The sequence below is a fragment of the Spea bombifrons genome, chromosome 2, assembly GCF_027358695.1.
Source record: "Spea bombifrons isolate aSpeBom1 chromosome 2, aSpeBom1.2.pri, whole genome shotgun sequence".
NCBI lineage: Eukaryota > Metazoa > Chordata > Amphibia > Anura > Pelobatidae > Spea > Spea bombifrons.
In genome coordinates, this window is record NC_071088.1 from 26,386,743 (window position 1) to 26,407,366 (window position 20,624).

The window sequence follows — 20,624 nt, forward strand, 5'->3', positions numbered from 1 at the left end:
AGGCTGCTTTTAGCTCTCTTGCGGTTGAGCTGTGAGAGGGAAGTGAGTAGGTGAGAAAAGGAGAAGAGGAGCAGCATTTGACCATGTCCACTACCACTCCAGAACAAGAAGAACCTGACCCAGAGAAGCAGGGCTTCACCCGGAGACTTCATGTCATTCCCCAAGTTCCCAGTTATGCTCACGTCCCTCTTTTTTTAGAAGCTTATAATATTTGTTGGGTGAGCGTATCACAGTATTCTACACCCCTAAATGTCACAGTAATGAAATTGTTTCTGGGAGATGTGCTTGGTGGAGCCGCTGGGGAGCAGGGCTTTACCAAGACCTTTTATGCGACTTTGTGACCTTACCTTATATGACATAAATTATGATTATGTATTATAATACATTTATTTATTTATGTCAGGCTACTTGTGTGTTTAGCTTAACAGACCTTCTACCAGGAGAGAAAGAGGTAAATGTATAGAGGGGATTCCATCCCCCTTGAAATGATGGAATATAGGAGCACCAAATGTGAATGCAAGTGATCACTGGACCTGGCTGGACGTGTATTCAGCCAAACACTTCTCCTGCAAGGAACTGGTGCTGGGGAATTGTGATAATTGTATAGGATCTCTTTATACAAAGAATATAGTTGAAGGGTAAACCATGTCTGTTAAAGTGCATAGGAGTGTTGGAGTCCACCTATAAGTACGTTACTATTAATTTGAAAATTGAAGCATCCATTGATTTGGTCCCCTTTACCATTGCTTGAAATGTATTTAGTACATTGCAGTGTAAACACTCTTTCATTTAGAAAGAAAGGCAGAAATCTGCTGTATTTTTTCATGCTTGATTAAAAGAAACATTTTTAGTTCCTGCCATTGGTGGTATTCTTTTTGGTTGGGTTATAACTGTTCTTGAAGTGAGCATTGGAAGCAGAGTATCAGTAGCTTCCCAGGTAATCTCATGGCATTGAAAGTGCATTTAAGGTGCCCCTAATCTTCACCCAATCTACCTACTGTCCACTACTTTTATATCATGATCTTATATGTGTTTTCTCTGTCCCCTCTTGGACCACAATGACACAGTGGAGAGAGTTCAGAGGATATCTACCAAAATGGTAAGCAGTTTGCAGGGTAAAAATTATCAGGAAAGACTAAGAGATCTCAATATGTTTAGCTTGGAGGAAAGGAAGAGAGAGGGGAGATGTGAAACATTTAAATACTTAAAGGGATTTAATAAAGTACAGGAGGCAAGCATATTTGAAAGGAGGAGCAATGTTAGCACAAGAGGTCATCTTCTAAAACTAGAGGGTCAGCGGTTCAAATGTAATCTAAGGACGTTAGATCAGTAGTTAAGTGGTAAATAAATAGAAGAGCCTCCCAGCAGTGTAGTCTAATACAGTGAGGGAATTTAAACATATATGGGATAGACATAAAGCTATCCTCACTATGGTACCAAACCAAAGATTGGTAGGGTTTGAGTAGACTAGATGGGACAAATGGTTCTTATCTGCCGTCAGATTCTAGTAAAGTAGGTTAATATACATTCTTTAAAAGAGTATCATTAAAGCGCTTCACCTGAAAACAATGGATTTCTGTGCAATTGGGGAGTCTCGTTGGACCCCATGACATGCAATGAATGAGAGCTGGAGGTAGTAACTAAGTAAATCCCTTACCCAGGCAGTGATATGCTTTCTCCCTTTAGGAATGAGTGAAGCAAATAGTTTTTGCTTCACTCATGTATTGCTTATCACTAATTTAGAAGTTTAATGTAGGAGAAAATACTCTTTTACATTACAGAGGCCCACTACACTTGCGCAAAGGCACTAGCGACAAGGCTCAGAATTAAACCCTGATAACAATCTTTGATGCCATTTGAATGTAGCCTGAGAACATGCGATCACACCAAAACTAAGTGGCTCCGCAGAGTGCTTTACAGAGAAATACTCTGCAGAACAGCATCGAGCTGGAGATATTATTATTATAGTCATCATCATGTTCACCCTATTGATATCAAGATTTTTTCAGCAATGAGGCTTAAAACAGAACTCCCACCATGTTTTTATTAAAAAAAAAGTTTTCAAAATGATGGCGGTGTTTTCTTTTTTAAGGTTTCAGCAGAATATAATGTTTTTAAACAGCTGCCTAATGGTTACTGGTACTTTTTTTTATCTCAGCCCAATCTACTAGACAAACACCCTAACGCCTTTTTTTAACCACCAGTCGGACATTATGAATAATGAAAGACTATAGAGAACAGACTTATTAACATTGCCATAAAGAATGGCCTCCGTGAGGTGTATAAACAAGGAAAGCTACCCAAATCATCATGACTAACAACAATCTTTCCTATCTTTGGCTAGGTGTCTTATTTTGTTTCTGCTGATCAGTTAAAATATGGTAGCTAGACCCTCGCAAGCACTTATCTATGTTGGAAACTACATGAGAATTTTATTTTATTACCCTCTGTATCGGGCAAGTTAAACACTGGTTGCAGGTTTGTTGTTCTAGAGAGATAACCTTAGAGGACCGTGCCCTGTTCCACCTATTAAGCATTTTTTACCAGGGGATCTGTTTTTGCAGGGTCATGTCAGGTTGACTACCTTGTTCCTATGTATAGACTGTGTGGCAAAAGTTTTAGGTAAAAGGAAATAAGTGGCTTGGTCAGGCCTGGACTGGCCATGGGCACACTGGATGAATACCCAGTGGGCTGGTGCCCAATGTCATCTCTCACGTACCTATATTGCCACCCATATAGCCGATCCTGCCATTTAGTTTGCAGCCACCAGCTGGACACATGCGGTCTAATGCTGCAACATTGTAGGACATTGGCCTTAAAGTGCCAGAGCAGATTTTAATCCTTCATCCATTGCTGTACTAGGTAAAGATTTATTTGAACTTGTCAGCCTTACATTACAACGTAGGAGAGCAAGCAGGGAATATAACCCCTTCATGACCTCATACATTTGCTTAATGATGGAACTGTACATTGCAATTGCAGTACATTTGGAGATGTGTACTGTTCTGCATCTGGGCGGACAACAGGCTATTCTCAAGATTTTGCAAGACTTTCATCTTAATGATGTTCAGCCAATGTCTTAAGGCTAAGCATTATGGGAGTTGCAGTTCCACAACAGCTTAATAGAGACTGTTGAGTGCCCCAGCTGTACACACTCCAAAGAAAACCAGTACCGGTGTGGTATTAATTTGATCCATATTTAGCACTTTACACTAGATATAGCCTTGATACATCATAGCTCTGGTTCTCTTATTTTCAAGGCAAAATAGAAATGATTATGACATGTTGGAGAGGCTGTGGCTATATAGAGAGGAAAGTCTTTTTTGTAATACACAGATCAACTAAAATCCTGGAAAGGTTGGCACCGGTGGAATTTAACATTGAAATAAGCAGTATCTTAGAACCCCCCCCAAAAAATGGGTATTAAAGATAAAGAAAAAAGAGAAGTAAAAGAACCCTGTCTGTCAATTTATTTACCCCTCGTCACTTAAAAGCTGTATTTAAAGGGTTTATCGAAATGATAGAGTTGATTCTTCCAAAGCCCTCTTCTGTGTATAACATTACAGCAGTCTGACCTCCTACAACCATTGCTGGTCCCCTCTACAGACCTTCAAGCAAACACGTCTTCTGTCCAGCAGCGAGAGCAGAGCAGTTCAGAGGGAACTAATTAAGTCGTGCTTAAAAGTTTTGAACAAGAAACTACAGGAAAGAAAGGGTAACTTATGTGAAAACAGAAATATGTTTATTTAGCATGCATACAAGAAAGTTGGTAAGTGAAACAGCACCTTTAAACTCTTCATAAATAGATTTTTAAATATATATATATATTTATTTATGTACTTATTTATTTATTTGGCATCTTTGAAGGGACGCCCACTGTCAGGAGGATGGGTCGGGCATGGATGTTCCAACAAATAATACTCTATAGAGAATAAGTTAAAAAACGAAGCTCGGGTGTAAGGTGGTAAAAAAGAGCAGTCGGCAGGAGCAGTGCGTTTGTTGCCTTGGTGATTGCTCCACTTTTGGCACTTTGCTTCAGAGTTGGCATTAATATATTATTCTATGTATTATTGTTTTAGCCGTTCAATGATCTCTGGCAGTTGAGTAATCTTCTCTTAGTTAAACGAGCGGCATTCACTTAGAAGCAATCCTCTTTTACCGTCCCGGCAGCTGCTGCTTGCCTCCTGCTGTTCTAACTAGTGTTACAGTTCATGGGCAAGCAACTTCACAGGGTGAATAAAATCCAAGTGCTTCGCCACACACTGCTGGAGTGCGTACACATTATTAAACATAACATACAAAGGAAATGCTTTAAATATAGTAAACATAAAAAAGTTTCACAGAGAAGCGCCGTGCAGGGAATGGGGAGGCAGGGGACATCTTAAGTTGGATTGAGAAGAAACAAGCAAATACATATGTGAATAGAACCCTTGTATAACCATTAGGCAGAAAGCATTACCGTTGATTTCAAAGGGAGCTCTTTCCTGCCGCTGACCATGGTGAAAGAATTCTGCTGCAGCTCTGGAGCTGCAGTTTCTCCCTAATGTAAGTCAGTTATTTTCTGTCCGGTTTTAATTAAGGATGATTATTTACATTTTTTCAAGAGGCTGCCTGGGACACTGGAGTTATATATATATTTATGGTATAAATTTACTTACAGATGAAAGAATGATGAAAAAACACATTGTTTGAGAAATAAAACATATCATCTTTACTGGGTCATTATGGTATAGAGCAGTTTTCTGGAGTGGATTACCATAGCTGGTTTGACCCTTGGTCTCAGGGTTCTTGCCCCAACCTCATGTGGTCACACAATCTGGAGCTCACTATTCTACACTAATGTGATCATATCTAAGACTACCAGTTGGTGTGCTTGCTATTAGCATGTTATGGTTGATATCCCTGCTTGAATGCAGGTGACTCAATTAAGTATATCTTTAAATAATGACAAGTCAAGGTTTGCCATTGGTGAGCAATTACATCAAATCTTTACCTCTGGCTATTAAAGGGTAAAGAGCCTTAGGGTACGCTCATTTAGAAAGTTCCCAGTTATGCGGAGGGTGATTGGATATTGCATTTGATTTGTTATGATTAATATTGTTTTTGTGTTTTTTTCTGAAATGTAGCGTTTTCCCCTTTAATGTGTATTTCCATATATTTGCACTTTTTTCTGAATATGATTATTTTCACATACCAGATTCTTATGACACAGCTATGCTATACATGGAATTATGTATATACTTCATGTACTAGTTCTGAAAAAAAAAAAACAGTATATTTTTTTAAAGAAAAATCGCATGCTATATATAGGTTTAATACATTAATTATGTTAAACTGTGTAAGTCTCTGTTAGCCAATTTGTTATATTACATGCTACTTGTTATGTCCTGTCTACCCATTGTACAGCGCTATGGAATTTGATGGCGCTATATAAAACAAATAATAATAATAAAGGTGGCAGCCCCTCTTTGGAGTAAGACTATAGAATAGGCATTTTTCAGCATTTAGTTTTTTTTTTCAAGTGTTTACTGCTTCGTGTCTACTAAGCAGGCACAAACTGCATATAAACTTACAGAATATTTTTGAATTTTTTAATATTTTGTATTTGTGATAAAAAAAAAAAATTTCTTTCGGGTTATAATCAATAATTGAATGTAATGTCACCTTTTTAAAAATAAATCCATTAATAATCTACTTTATGCCAGCCATCCTGAGCGGGGCCAGTGTGATAATGAATATATATAGCATGCCTGTTGGGGAGGGGGTATATATATTTATTTATGTGCGGTGAGGGTGTATATTTAGCCCTGTGTATAGGCAGACACAGCTCCAGGCGGCAGCTCCTACTCGCCGAGCTGGACACATAGAGAAGGCACTGGGCGCCCTCTGCTGGCCGCTCCGGGTATTGCGCCCCCCGCTGCAGACTGCGGGGACCGCGGGATTGAGAGTGGACCCGGAGCCCGGCAGCATGAACCCGGGGAGCCGCTCCCATCCGTCCCCGGAGCACGATAGCGCAAAGCCGGGGGTCACTCGCCCCCATCCATCCTCAGACGCCAGCAGCTCGAAGGCCACCGCTCGCTCCGATCCTTCCCAGGAGGCCAGCAGCAGCAGCGGTGGCTCCAGCCCATCGGACCGGTTCGGGGTACTGAGCACCGAGCAGCTTCGGCAGCTCCTGCAGGACGAAGGGAAATTGCAGCGCATCGTCCGCCTGAGCGAGCAGGTACCGGGGATGCCGTGTGTCTATATGTGCCTGTGTATATGTGCTGCTATGTGCATGTATCACCTGAGACATGGAGCAGCTGCAGACCCTGCCTGTTGAGCCTGGAGCCGTCATACACCCCAACCCATGATACATACACAATGACCCTATACACCTCCTCAATGCATGCAAGGTGCCCCCATCACCTATACACTCATATGGAGTAGGCACGTAGCCCGTGTCACCTATACACCTTCCTAGAGCACAGATGGAGCCTGTATAGGCTTAAGCAACCTCCTGGTGAAAATCAATGGATCTGCTGTTATCAGCCAGTCTATGGCTACTATATTTGCAGCTGGCATCACCTACAGACATTGCTGCTGTTGTATGTAAATGGAGCAGTCATTCCCTTATTGAGTTGTATTGTGTAAACTGTACTGTACAGAGGACACCCATAAACCATGTCTTCTGCTCAGCCTGATGTATGTCTCCTACAGGGCCCTGTCATCTCTATATGTGCAACTATTGCAGCTCGATCGTCACTTATTATGACACCATTTGTACACTGTTCTTCCTATAGGGTCAGCAGCAGGCACCCATTTGCTTTGTTTGTAAATAGCCGGGGCTGTTTACGAGCACATACATCCTCTGGTGCACAGGTTCTGATTTAGTGTATCGTGTGCCTGTAGGATGCCTACACCTGTTCGGGGCCTATAGAACTGATATACGGTAGAGATTCAGACTGTATCCACACCTAGTCTGTGTGCAGAGACCTTGCAGCATCACAAGCACAGATAGAGCCAGCTATTGTCTCGCACTGGGTTGTTTATACGAGGCATGTTCCGTCCATTGTGTTCAGATGGAGCCCAGAACCTCTAGTGTATGGTACCGGTGCGCAGACTTGATTGTCATGTACACATGTAGCTTGTAGCATCCATACGTATTTGTATGGATGGTCAGAGATTGTAGCAACCCCAGACCGGGCCTGTACCACCCACATATCCTTCTTATGATTACACGCAGCCTGTAGCTACAGCACTGCCTTGTGATGTACACACAGAACCTGTAGCGTCTTTGTGATGCTTGCTTCAATGCCAGGCCTCCAAATCTGTAGCGATGTAGGCTAGCCTTGTGCAGGCTTATCTGTGTTCCTTCACTAAATGTAGAACACACGTCCGCAACACGCTTGTCACACGCAGCACAGATGTTGCTTGATGAGGCTACATTGCTATTAATTTGGCCGGCAGTGTTTGTGATGATATTGCAGGCCTGCTGGTGACAGGCTTTGTACGGGTGAACTGATTTCACCAGTCTGCCTTTTCTTTGTTTCCCCTTTTTTTCTCTCTCTATGCTTTAGCTGTCTCTTCTTTACATCTCCCTCCTCTTACATCTTTTTCTTTGTTCTCTTTTTTCTCCTCCTCGTTATTGTCTGGACTCTTTTTCTTCCCCACCGGATTACAGCACATGTCATATGTCTGTTTACCTGCGTGCTTCTGTTTATCACTTTCTGGCTCCTCTTGCTGTATTTTTTGGTGTAAAATAAATGCATTTTAATACATAGTTCTAAGTCTATGTATTTCTCTCCTTTCATGCATCTATTTTCACCCTTCTTTCTCCACAGCTTAACTCACATTAATTGTGTATTGTGAAATGAGCCCAGTGCCATCTTTTCGGCATGGCGATGTGTTCTAAAATATTAGCGTCACAAAATCCTCTTAATGTTATTGTTCCAGATGACATGAATATCTCTTAGCTCTATACATATGTGTCAGGGAATACCTATGTACATGCCTTTACATCAACGAGGAAAGGGGAAAACTCCATTATTCCAGAAGTTGGTGGGCTACTGGTTCTATCTGCCCAGTAAAGACAATGGACATTTTCATCAATCAACAAAAGGCAGCCACAAGTTGTCCAATCCCGTTCTGTACTACTGGGACCTGTCTACTAATTTTTATGTTGGCAATATTTGGGCTTAACGATGTTGGCAGTCTTACAAGCACATAATTAAGGAGATGGTACCAGGCTAGGTGTTGCTGACAATTTACATGCATCAGCAAAAAAGTGGTTATCTCGCACAATAATGTATTTTACATTAATTCTGTAAAAAAATTGCCAAGCGGGCATCTGACTCCACAATGTACTACTTGTTGTTGTGCTCATATACACTTTTTTGTTTTTTTATACTGTTCCTTTCTTTATTTTTTTCCTTTTTTATTCTACAACTTGTTCTATTCCCCTAGATTTATGAAAGGTGCCTGGTTATATCGTCCCTTATCTTCTCACGCCATAAGTAGAAGATATGTCGGCCACCTTTTATAATTCTAGGTCACCATACACTGTTTATGTATCCGGTGAAAGTACCTATGTATGTATTATATTGTCATGCGCTCAAAATGCTTCTTGGCGAGCATTATGTGCATTTATCAATTGGTATCAAAGTGATCACTGGACGCCATTAGTACTGATCAGTTCAAAGGTTCCCTTTAAAAACATGGATTCTGTGTTCCACTATTGCAGCTTAATGCAAATCCCTATCTTTTCAGGTCACCTACCTTTTTTTGGCAGTACACTTTAGGTTTCCCCTTACTAGGTAAAGGCAAATCTCTCCCCACAATCACATGCACCATTGACGGCTACCAGAAGTCACGCATGCTATTATAGTGTTTGCCCTGCTGATGGAGGGTGGGGTGTACTTCCCCGATGGTGGTGTCTGGTACAGCTGCACAGGCCGCAACCCGAACCTGGTCTTGGTTGTTCATTTCTTTTTTGTAGCTTTTTCCTTTGTACATCTGTCTCTCTTTGCCTCTGTACCTTCCTCTGTCTCTTTCTTTCCTGTCCTCCAGGTGCAGTCACTTCAAGAGGAGAGGAAGGCTTCTCTGGCTTCTAATTTTCAGCTTGCTCAGAAAAACCTGTCTCTTCGCCCACGTCTCGAGACTGGAAAAGCCAACCTGGCGATCAAGTACCAGCTGTTGCGCGAGACATGTGCGTCCTGCCGTGGGAAGCTACGGAAAATTCGTAAGTGATGTAGCTGGTGCTGTACACTAAGATCCTTTTATTACATACTTAGGAAGCCATATTTACTTTTTATCCATGGCCAGGCCTAGGACTGAAAAAGCCATGTACCAAAAAAATGCAAGATGTCTGCTGCTGGCGTCAGGCGAAAGGAGATTTCACAAGCCTTCAATTATTTATGCCACACAACCTGATTTAAAATATAATTTTCTCTAAACTGATATTTAAGAAATATGATTTTTCAGTTTCATGCATTTTAGTATATTTGGTCTATTAATGTTCTTTAAATGAAGTGAATCATGGCGGACGTTCTGTTATTTATCTCTGCTTAGAGAGATCTCACTTTGCCTCTCTTTGTGATAGGGAACACGGAACATTCTTAAAAATACATATTGTTCCTTTTACATGACACACGTAGCCGTGTAATTTGGCCTAGGCTGACCGCTCCAGAGTGGTGGTGCAATGCAGTGCAGTTTGGGAGATGAGAGACCAACATTTAACAGACCCATAATGGACGAGTGTGAGGGAGCGGAGGTCTGTGCCTAAACTGGCTCAAACACCTGTAGCAAAGCCCCCCTTATTCTGCTTGCCCTCCAAAGATACTAACCTCATAAATATGACATCATATCCTGGTCCTCAGCCTCAGGAAACAATTAAAGCATAAGTGAGCCATGCCATAGCAGTATGTAAGAGGACCTACCGCGATCAGACACCAACAAGTGTTTGGCGGTAAGGAAAGGGCCCTACATAATGTGTCACGCCTGGGTAGGTAGAGGTGTGCAAGTGACAATATCGCTAGGGACTTTGTTTTGGCCTTGTATCATGGTACTGTTGGCATACCTTCAGTTTGTCGCTTATTCTTTTCTTTCATCTTATGCATCATCACTGATGGTCAATTTAATCCCAAAGTGGCTCATTTTCTCAAGCAGAAAAGCAGTATCCATACCGATATATTTTAGTTAGGCTTTCCAATATCGGTAGCTGTGGAAAATTCTGTTATCTTGTGCAATTCTGATGACATTTATATGTCACAATGCCCAACATTTCTTTAGAATTAATTTTTATCAACATAATTACCGTGTTATTCTTTAGCCAATAGACTTCACACACCTATAAAGGGGTCATTCAAGTCCAACTGCTTCTTGACTTTCTGTTGTACTTGTTCTTGTCTCTTGAGTGTCGTGTACTAGTTTCTTTTGGTTATAGCTATTACTTTTGAGGCCTCACTATTTTGCTCCTTTATTGCTTGGTATCGGCCAATCTTTTTCTTCTGAACATCTTCTCAGTTCAACATTTCCTTTTTGGATGGAGATGTATGTCTGTGTTTCTCCTGTACAACTCAACGTCTGTCCATGTGTATCTCCTGTACCTGTTGTATGTCCCCAGTTCCATTTTCTTCAGATGCAAGGATTTTGCATGTCTCTTTCTCTGTTGTCTATTGCCCATCAATTTGCTCTATATATTAGTTTCTTGAAAATTGAAAAGAAAATTGTCCAAACTTCAAGATTTCTGACCCTGACCTATCCAACTATCTAACTATCCGTGATCATCCTCCGTTATTTTGGTCACTGTTATTCCTTCATTTGCTCTGTTGCACAGTATATATTTTTGAGGTTCCATTCCATTTTTATTTTTAATATAAATATATATATATATATATATATATATTTTTTTTTTATATATATATCTTTTTCTGTCCCCCTTAGTATTGTACTATCTACTGCCATGGCTGCTGTTGGGACCCTCCTCGAATCCACTATTCTTTCAGCAGTAAATAAGGATTGTTTAAGGATCTATAAAATGTATAATGATTTAAGTTGACAGAAGTCTCTTGCACAAACACATGCTCCCATTGAACTTTATTTTCTGCTTGTACTTTATGCAAAGGTTCATCACACATCTGATTTTAATGCATATTCCATGGACGCCAGTGCGTTTTACTGTATGCAAATCAGTGCAGTCATCCTTCAGTTCCTGGAGTTAGGGAAGGAGACTTGTGTCTACTGAAAACAGGAATCATTTTAATATATACTTTTTTGCACATGTCAAACTCCCATTCTATTTAACGTGAGCAGCGGCAGCCAAACACATCTACGCCAGTAAAACATCAGTGTTCAGCTAGCATACCTGCGATTGGCTGCTGGAGTTGGAGTCAGTGGGAATGCTACTGAGCATGTGCAAGAAGTGTACATACAAATGCTTCCTGTTTTTAGTAGAGGCATCCGTGGGAGGAGTTTAATAAGATGGAAGTCTCGTTTTCCAACTCCAATAACTTAATGGCACCTTGAAATAAAATGCATCATAGTCCATGCGAAATGGACTCCTATGTGGATGTAACATGAAAATAGTGCTGCATTTGAAATTGAGCTTTAAGGGTTCAGGAATTGGAACTGATCTCTATATACAATGGAACCATATTCCAACTTTTGCATTTGTAATGTTTCAATGTTAACTCAAATACCTGGGAACCCTCTGATTGTCATGGTTAGGAGCAACACTTTATATTAATGTGTTACTTAGTGCCCCGCACTTAGATGGTTAATTTTATGAGAAAAGGCATTTTAATTCAGTATGCTTTCCACAGCACTTTATTTTGCATGCCTAAGAAAGCTAAATCTAGGACACCATTACCTCTGTTTTCTGTCATGTTCCTAACAATACATATGTAGACTTTTTTCATATATCCTCCACTCCCTGAGGTACCCACTGCTTCATACACAAAGCTCCTGTGAGTCAAAGGCTCAATAACGGGATCAATGGAAATGAGTCATTATACCCAGTTTGAAAGCACAAGTATGTCCACAGAAAATACTGATGACTTTTCTGGTTCTTGTTCTCTCTCTCCAGAGTGCCTCTTGCAGGAATGTAACCCACACGTTGCACTCAGCCACCTGCAGGAGGAGCTGCAGAGCACCGAGGCAGAATGTGAGGTCAGTCGCTGTGTTTTAGATCATACAATCTGCACATTTGATTAATTTGTAAGTTTAATAACATAGATTAAAGCTAGAAAAATATAAAGGCTTAATACAGAACGTGATCTCATTGGATTGTATATATGACTATTGGATCGGCTCGCTCACCTTGTGTACTGGGATGCAGTGGGGACCCAGGAGAGGTGCCCTATTGGCCCTTATGGTTAGTGGAATACTTATTAGCCCTTAAGAGGACTACCCACCGTGTAGTTTATAGGTCCTGCTAGCTAATTGAATTACAATTGTACATGTAATTCGTCTAAACGCTGCAGACATGACAGTTCGACTAACATCACTTTTTTTTTTTCTACTTTTTTACTTTTTTTATTTTCTCTTTTTTTCTCGCACCATTTCACATGATGGTTTGCACCATAGACTTAAAAAGGATTGGTTCTCCATATGGCTTTATTTTGTTCATTTATTATGTACTGCAGTGTAACCTTTTTTTTTTTGAGTCCTGACAAAATAAACAAATCTACTAAGACAGAAGACACCGTAGATCAGGAGTGTTTCTTAAGTGTTGTGCAATTTAAGGTGTACTTTAAGGTTTATAGTTAAAGGGGTAGTAGGTACACTGAGAGTAGCAAGGGGTGGGCAAGACCAAACACTACTCCCCTGTCTAACTCTAACCTGTAGTACGAGGGTATCAGCACCGCACCCAGGGAGTCCAGGTCACATCTGGCAGGTTCCTAGCTACACAAAAGAGAGGCATTTACTTACTATGGTTTGGAGAGTTGGGGTAGCTCCATGGAATAGCATTGAATAGTATAGCTAAATCTTTGAGAATTACAGTCTAGATTGTTTATTGAGAATTTATCATCACTCAATTGAAAAACAAACTCTTGGAATCATTGGCTTCCACTAAGAGCAGGCCCTGACTAAATGCCAAACAGACTCTTTGGTTTGGGTTTATGTTGAAAACAGGATATAGTCACCTTTTTGTTATTTATAAATGATGTTATTTAAGAGCCTTAGCGTGCCCTAATGCCCTATTAGACAATCTGCTTCCTACTGCCACCCAGGCTATGTTCCCAGGTTCTGTAGTAATTCTATTTCTTTTTTCCAACTATCCTTTTCTGAATATTGTTCTATTTTGTATTTTGATATATAAGTCACTAACACAACTGTTTTTTTTTCTTTTAATTTTTCTGTGTTGACTTCTGTAATGTCCTGCCTACTATACTTTACCGCTCCTAATATACTTGTTTTACTTCATACTATGTTCATCCTTTATTAATCTCCGTTTCTAATCCTTCAATCTCACCCTGCCTCTCTTCAGGCCCTTTCTCAGCTGTTCCTGGAGGGTTCCCTCCCTCTTCTTGTTTTCCTGGATTCTTATCACTTGCTCCGGGCTCAGTGTCACATACGCAGGATCCAAAACGAGAAGCTGCTAGAGCTTTTGGGAGAGACTCTTGACCAGGACACATCCCCCCATACCCAAGAACTGCCTCCAGACCGGGAATTACCCCCTCAATCCACCAAATCACCCTCTGACCAGAACCTGCCCTCCAAGCTTCAAGAACTCAACCCACCGTCCAGAAAACTGCCCCCCAAGCAGGCCTTGCCCCCTCCTCAAGCCACCAAATTGCCCCCCAACCGGGATCCTCAAGTGAAGCCTCGTGATGTAGCCCCTGGGGGGCAACAGCCTTCTCGACCCCGAGAACTGCCCATCCAGACCAGCAAACTGCCCCCTGAAAGAAAACTGCCTTCCAACCCCAAGGAAAAGCCCCACAACCCCAGAGATCAGGCTTGTTCTCAGTCAATTCCTTCTCCAGCTGCCCCTTCACAGATGCCCCCTGCTGTGTTCCGTTTGCCTCCACTGCCATGCGGGATGGCGCCCGCATTGCTGATCCCAGCGGAGGTGCTATCAACGTTTCAGGGTCAGTCTGCCCAGTCCCCTGGCTGTCTCCCTCAAATGGGTCGCCCTAATGCTCAGCAGCAGCAACAGCCCCCAAGGGCGCCTCTGCGCTTCATCGCTCGTATCTACTTCCTGAGCACTCGGCACCTGAGGGTGTTGTCCAGAGCCCAGCGGCAGCAGCAGCAGCAGCACCCTCCGAAGCGATAAGTGAGGGTCTACTGAAGGATAAGGGAGTGGAGCAGTTTATGGGACGGGGGACAGGGTAGTTGTCTGTGTGTGGGTGAGTGTGTGATTGTGTCTGCAGACGTAGTATGTCTGTTTTTTTGTCAAGGAAGGATATTTTAGTTACTTTCTGTATAAGGAAGCGTTGGCGTGGGTGTGCTCGGTGTGGCAGAGCGTGTAGTCCTTTGGATGCAGTGTGTGTACCATTGCATCCACGAAGCGTGCTGAGTGCTTCTCTTTCAGTGTGTTTATTTGATTGTAGACGCAGTATGTGTGCATCATGGGACTGTGCAGATTCACTGTGTATGTCACGAGTAAACAACCTCTTGCCCTCTAACAGTTGTGGGGCGGTAATTTCATTCACCCTCACCCACGTACATGGGGTTAAGGATGATGAGTGTTACAGCCCAATAACAGTCTGTTAAACGCCTCCTTTTGTGTATGCAGTCGTGTTTCTTTAAGTGTAGATGCAACCACTCCTCTGCTTATTACGTTCCTTTATTTTATGCTAATACTTGAAGAAAGCAGAAAGATGCGTCTGGGATATTTTGACGAAATATATGTGAATATTGCAAAACTGCACCTTATCCATCAACAAAGTGTATATCATATATAATCATTTTGAGTGGTGTACTTTGGTTGGGAGCCGGCCTAGGCTTGAGAACAACATTAGTTCTGCTATGTGTCTCCCCCACAACTTGCCTCTGTGGCTACCACCGTATCTGCTGAGCGCTGGGATACAACATCGTGCCACCGTAAGCTCAAGCCTTGTCGGCCTCGGCCACAATACACCACTGATCATTTTGTGTATCTCTTGTGAAGCTATGTCTCACCACTCTCCTCTATTGCTGGCCCACTTGTTTGAACCAAATGGCTCTTTTTTTTGTAATAAGATATATAAAGAGAAAATCCTGTCATGTATCCTGAGAATGAAGGAAATCTCTTTCCGCTGTATGCATAATTTGACTGTATGAGCGTAAATACATTGTAGCCCTCAGTGTGGGTTGCAGCTGTGTGTTGTTGGATTGTATGTGGGGGGGGGGGTCAATGTTCAGCTCTTTATTACGGCACTTCCACCCTACCACCAATAACTGTACCCTATAAAGCTTAAACTAATTGTGGTAACAAGTACACAGCCTATTAGGGCTGTTGCCATTGACCAGTGAATAGAGAATAAGTTTGCTGTCAACACAGTATCTTACTCTAGAGTTCCCCTGTGTTCTGATGTAGTTGCAAGAAAGACTTGTTCCAAATTCCTCCAAGCATTCCAGGTCAGGGGGAAGTCTTCTACACATCTTCATTGTAAGTCTTCCTTCAGTTACCAACCAAAAACCTTTTATTTTACTGACTGCTAAATATTAACTGACAGCAAAATGTATTAACTGGCTGAAACGAGTATAAATACATTGACTAAAGATCAATTGGGCCTACCCAGAAAGGTTAGAATTGCAGACAGCAGCTGAGTTGGCTGAAACTGAGCAACTCATCTGTTTATTAAAGTTAACTTGACTGTCAACTTGACAACCGTTCACAAAGTTGACTCAACTGCCACTTTGCTGCAAGTTTTTATAAAATCACAGCACCCGCCTACATTCACATAAATTCATCTATAGTCAATTTGAATAAACGTTTACAACCCCAAAAAATTAACTTCTTTTCTCAGGGGGAGTTTATCGTCAAACGCAATTGGACTGCCAAATGATCTCCTCACCTGACGGACTCATTCCTGCCCATACTTGGAAGACCAACTCATGTAACCAACTTGACGGTCAACTTATTGTAGCCCGGCAATGCCCAATTTGATAGAACCCAACACCAACCTGACTTTTTGTCAATACACAAGTCTAAATATTCTAGCACTGTCAAGAGGTTTAATTTACAACTCCAACCTTACTGAACCGACATGTGGCTTGGCTCTTCTCATTGATAACCCAATTTTTGTTTACCTACAATTATAACTTTTATATCACAATTTTTTTTCTGTTTGACAACCAGACAAAATAGTGTAAATGCACAATGTAGCTATGCCAGTGTAGCTACATGCAGAACACGTGTTGGGCAGTTTGTATATTTGGTGAAGCTGTATGGGAATGCAGTTTGGGATTGTGTAAATATGAAGTATATACAATGTAGCTGAGCATATGAGTGGGATCTGATTGTATTAGTGTGTGTGTGTGTGTGTGTGTGTGTGTGTGTGTAGGTGTAGTGCAGCTTTACATCAGATGTCTCTGTGAAACTGTTTAAATGTTTCAAATTAGAAAGCCAAACCTGAGTTGTGATGTGTAGATTGAAGGAGGTATAGCCATGTTGATGAATTAGTCATAGAAACAACATTCTTCGATAATTTGATTCTTCCTTTCATATCAAGTACAATGTGTTTCGTATTCTCATAATACAAATGGCATACATGGCGACATTTTATTTATAATAATTGTTTGCTGGTTTTGTTTTTACTCCAAAAGTTAAAAAAGAATACTCCTTTATACATATGAACCAGGTGGGGCTCTTCAGAATTAGCTGCCACTCTTACCCCGACCGTTTCAATTTTATAAATTCTGTACAAATTAACATTCCTTAATTTTTTTTAATGTTTTTATTTTTTTTTATCTCAAGATCAGCATTTTAATCTGTAGAATACAAACAATTAATATAGCGGGGAAATTGTTAAAATTCAGTCCCTTTGCCTAATTGGATTTGTTTTTGCACACCAGCTTCTACCTTCGCTGCGGACTAAATTATGTTATTTGTACTAAATCTAAATCCAGTATAGATGTGTGAATATATATAGATAGATGAACCATTAGAATGCTGTGTGTTTAACTTGTAAAAATCCCCTAAAAAGTCTTACTGACTTCTGATAGCTAGAACTTTCACTTGCCCAGCATTAACCTGGTTTTGCCAGGTGGCTCCGCTATTGAAGGAGCAGTAAAAATACTTATAATAGTACATTTTTATTGGCACACTCAGTATGTGTGGTGCAGGCCTGCATGGGTGAGTATGTGTGATGGGGTGCACGTGGTTTTACTAGTCAGTATGGTTATAGCTCTTTAACCCTGAAGTCATTGGTCCGTGTGTTTGCATTAACATCTGCAGCTATGGCTCTGTTTTTGTATAGTAAAAACTGCATTTATGGGTCTTGACAGATACATTTGTATGTTTCATAATAAACCTTAGTAGAAAATCTTTTTAGCTCTTACTCTGAAGTTGAATCTCATAAAAATGTTGTTATTGTAGTTCCCATGGCAACAACCTCTTTGCTTTTGCGCCCTGTGATGATTAAGAATTCCCTGAAAAATTACGAATGTTGCAAAATTAGTTTAAAATGAATTTCTGCATTCAGCAGCGTTACCAATGATGTTTCTAATACCGGGTTTAGTATTACATTTGTTTGAGTAGCTGGAACAGCACTTTTAAGAAGTTGCACGGTCTGTGCTGTGTTTCTGAACAGTGATCCATCTTCTAGCCAGTTGTAAAAATGTACTGATCTTATTTGCCCTGCGTCCTTCTTATCTACACCTGGTTACTCTTATGGCTCCGTGTATGTGTAATGGAATCCATTATACCATCTATCATACAAAGAAAGTGTGACTGTGGCTATGCACAGTGAGATCTGCCAGTCCGCAGTGATGCCAGCAAGAATGGCTGTTAGTTTGCCAGTGTGGCCGCCGTGTGTGGGTGAATGACAGCATTTCATGTGTGTGTGCAGTGCTGTCTTGCAAGCATGATTTGGTGTGTACAGTGATGTCTGCCGGTGTGCAGTGTCATGTTAAGAGTGGGTGTGTGAGCGTGCGCGTATACACAGCTATGCCTGTGAGTGTGAACGGGTTGTGTGTTGCAGCGAGGCTCTGCAGACGTGTGTCCAGGTGCCTCTCTCTTTTTGTTTCTGTGTGTGCACTGCGCGTTGCTCCGTCTGCGCGGTAGTTTGGTTGATGTAACTCTTTATGATCCTCTGATATATACAAATAAATCCTGTTTCTTTCTCATCTCGGTTTCCAATGAACTCTCTGTTTCTTTTATTTGACGCAGGGGCAGTTCTGCGCAGCATTTAGTTAGCATGTGTTGCGCAGTGCATACCACAATCAGATCTCTCTTTTTCTCAGCAGGGGACACGGAGCCTCTCTCCTTTCCTCTAATTGCTGCCCAGCAGCTATCAGTTACTTGACTCAATCAGAGACTAATTAGGGTGTAAACGATCTGTACACTTTCGGCAAAAGGTGAGCCAAAGTACTGTTGTCCTACCTCGGTCAGCCTTTGTGCGGACTGCTGACAGAGAATTGGCGACTTGGGGAAAGATGTCTTTGTAAAGCTCCTACAATACATTGGCTCTTTTCTCTCTCTTGTTGTGAATCAGGTTTTATCAGAAAATAAAAAGGGCAATTGGCTAATAGACTAAAACATAAAGTACAAAAGAAATGGTTTAAAAGCTCTGGAATACGAAGAGGAGCTGGCTAGGTTCCTATTTCAGTGCAGCCAAAACATTGCAGGCATCCAAAGAATATATTTACTAGATGATGGACTGGTCCACCATCCAGGGACAACTGATGGGAGCACGAGAAAATGTTCTACTTAAGGCAAAAGTCTTGTAGGAGTGCGAGTCTACAATTACGCTATTGACGTTTACGCTGTCAGAAACAAAGTGATACAACTTGCACGATACACAATGCATTATGAGGGCCCACATCAGTAACCATCCAACCCATGAAGAGCTTTGCTGGCCGTGTCTAGTGCATAGTTAAACTCACCTGCAAACTCAGGGGAATAACTCACTATGTTTTGTAATCACAATAAAAAGAATGCTTAATAGCACTACAAGGTTTAGAAAATAAAAGATAGACCTATGAATGCAGAGTTACAGGAACTTTATGGAGTGAAGACCTTTGTAGTGGACACTTCATGGAGTGAAAACTTTTGTAGTGGCTAGAATGTTTCTCGATGGGAACATACGAGTATTAATGAAGTTTTGAAAAGTTCCCATGTATGGTGTTTTCATGGGCATATCTGGCTGAATTTAAGGCACACACATAAGTCAAACTACTCGTAATATAAATGGTCAGAATGCTCAGTTTTGAGTCAAGCTACCTCATATTTATTGAGTGTTAATGTACTAAATATGGTGCTTATTAAAAGGGCAATTTTCTCCTTGGCCTGGCGAGAGGTACCTGAATGGACATGGTCTGTACCTGTACCTTTATCCATGTGGCATCACATGTAATCCCACTTCTTGAAGTTGGAAATGGCAAAGCCTTCTAGTTGTAAGAGAAGCTCTTCTAGGTGTGTCTTGAGGTTCCCATTGTCACTATAAAGTGATTAATATGTTATCTTTGCATTAACACTCTGGTTGCACATTCTGATTATCCCAATTCACATGAATATGACCACTTTTTTCAATAATAGTGTCTATTTGTGATGGAACAATACAGGGCTGCTCTGAAAGAACCAGCTACTGGTAAGTTGGGGGGGGGTTGACTAAAACGTGGCCAGGGTGCTGTAAATCAGCTAGATATTAATTCTGTGGCAAATAGCATGGTTAGGGGATGTGTGCCTTTATTATACCTTCTGACAAGTAAAAGAAGTGGATCAGACTAAACAGAGACTAATCTACATACAAAACAATGGACAACACAAACACTTTGTCATCGCACAAGTACAGATCTGACTGTGGTCCATTCGGAAATGGAACCAACACTGAGGGGTTAATTCATGAAAGTGGAAGTCTGGATTTATGATTAATTCGCTGACTGCACTGTATTTAAGAAAGAGCAGAGCTGGCCCATTACAACGGAAAAGTTAATTCACTGACCTGACTTTCAATAACTCCCTCTTATTTAAGTATATATTTGACGGGGCCAATAAAGCTTTTTACCAATGGAAGCTTTCTGGACTCCCTTCATAATGCATACTACTCCAAAAGTTCCCCCTTCTCCAAAGGTACAGGGGTTGGCCACACGAAGATGTAAGAGCATTTTATGACGTCCAACTACCAATACAAGCTATGTCAATGTCAATGGACGTGTTACAAAACAACATGTCCAATGGCAAGAAAACGTGACTCCTTTGGAGTTAACTGGTTTTCTGCATTAATTGTTCATAAAAAAATTTCTGATCTACATCACAGTCACAAGTAAAGACAAACACAATGTGCTTAAACTAGTAACATACAATGCTGCGGATCAGACCTGCACATCGCTCAGGAGGAATTGTATACCATTCTTATTTTAAGAGCTGCTTAAGCTCAGCCATACTAGGATTTCCAGAGCGTATCGCTCCTCTTGAGGTTGGTCCACAGCAACCTCTAATGGGTTAAAGTCTGGGCTCTGACTAGGCCACGCCAAAAGGGTTTCACAACTGTTCTGTAGAT

General features: G+C 41.2%; 1 protein-coding gene across 1 annotated transcript; it reads left to right on the plus strand.

The window, feature by feature from the left end:
- The first annotated feature begins 5,968 nt into the window (after positions 1–5,968).
- Positions 5,969–15,098, plus strand: VPS37D (VPS37D subunit of ESCRT-I). The gene is made up of 4 exons (XM_053455866.1): positions 5,969–6,220; positions 9,046–9,217; positions 12,062–12,144; positions 13,466–15,098. Exons 1-4 carry the CDS (start codon positions 5,969–5,971, stop codon positions 14,249–14,251), a joined length of 1,293 nt encoding a protein of 430 aa, XP_053311841.1. The 3' UTR covers positions 14,252–15,098.
- The last annotated feature ends 5,526 nt before the right edge of the window (positions 15,099–20,624 follow it).

Bases quoted from the DNA above. Each gene is read 5' to 3' on its own strand.
- VPS37D (XM_053455866.1), top strand. From the start codon at position 5,969: ATGAACCCGGGGAGCCGCTCCCATCCGTCCCCGGAGCACGATAGCGCA. The intron at 9,218-12,061 runs GTAAGTGATGTA...CTCTCTCTCCAG, and splicing joins TGGGAAGCTACGGAAAATTC to AGTGCCTCTTGCAGGAATGT. The intron at 12,145-13,465 runs GTCAGTCGCTGT...GCCTCTCTTCAG, and splicing joins GCACCGAGGCAGAATGTGAG to GCCCTTTCTCAGCTGTTCCT.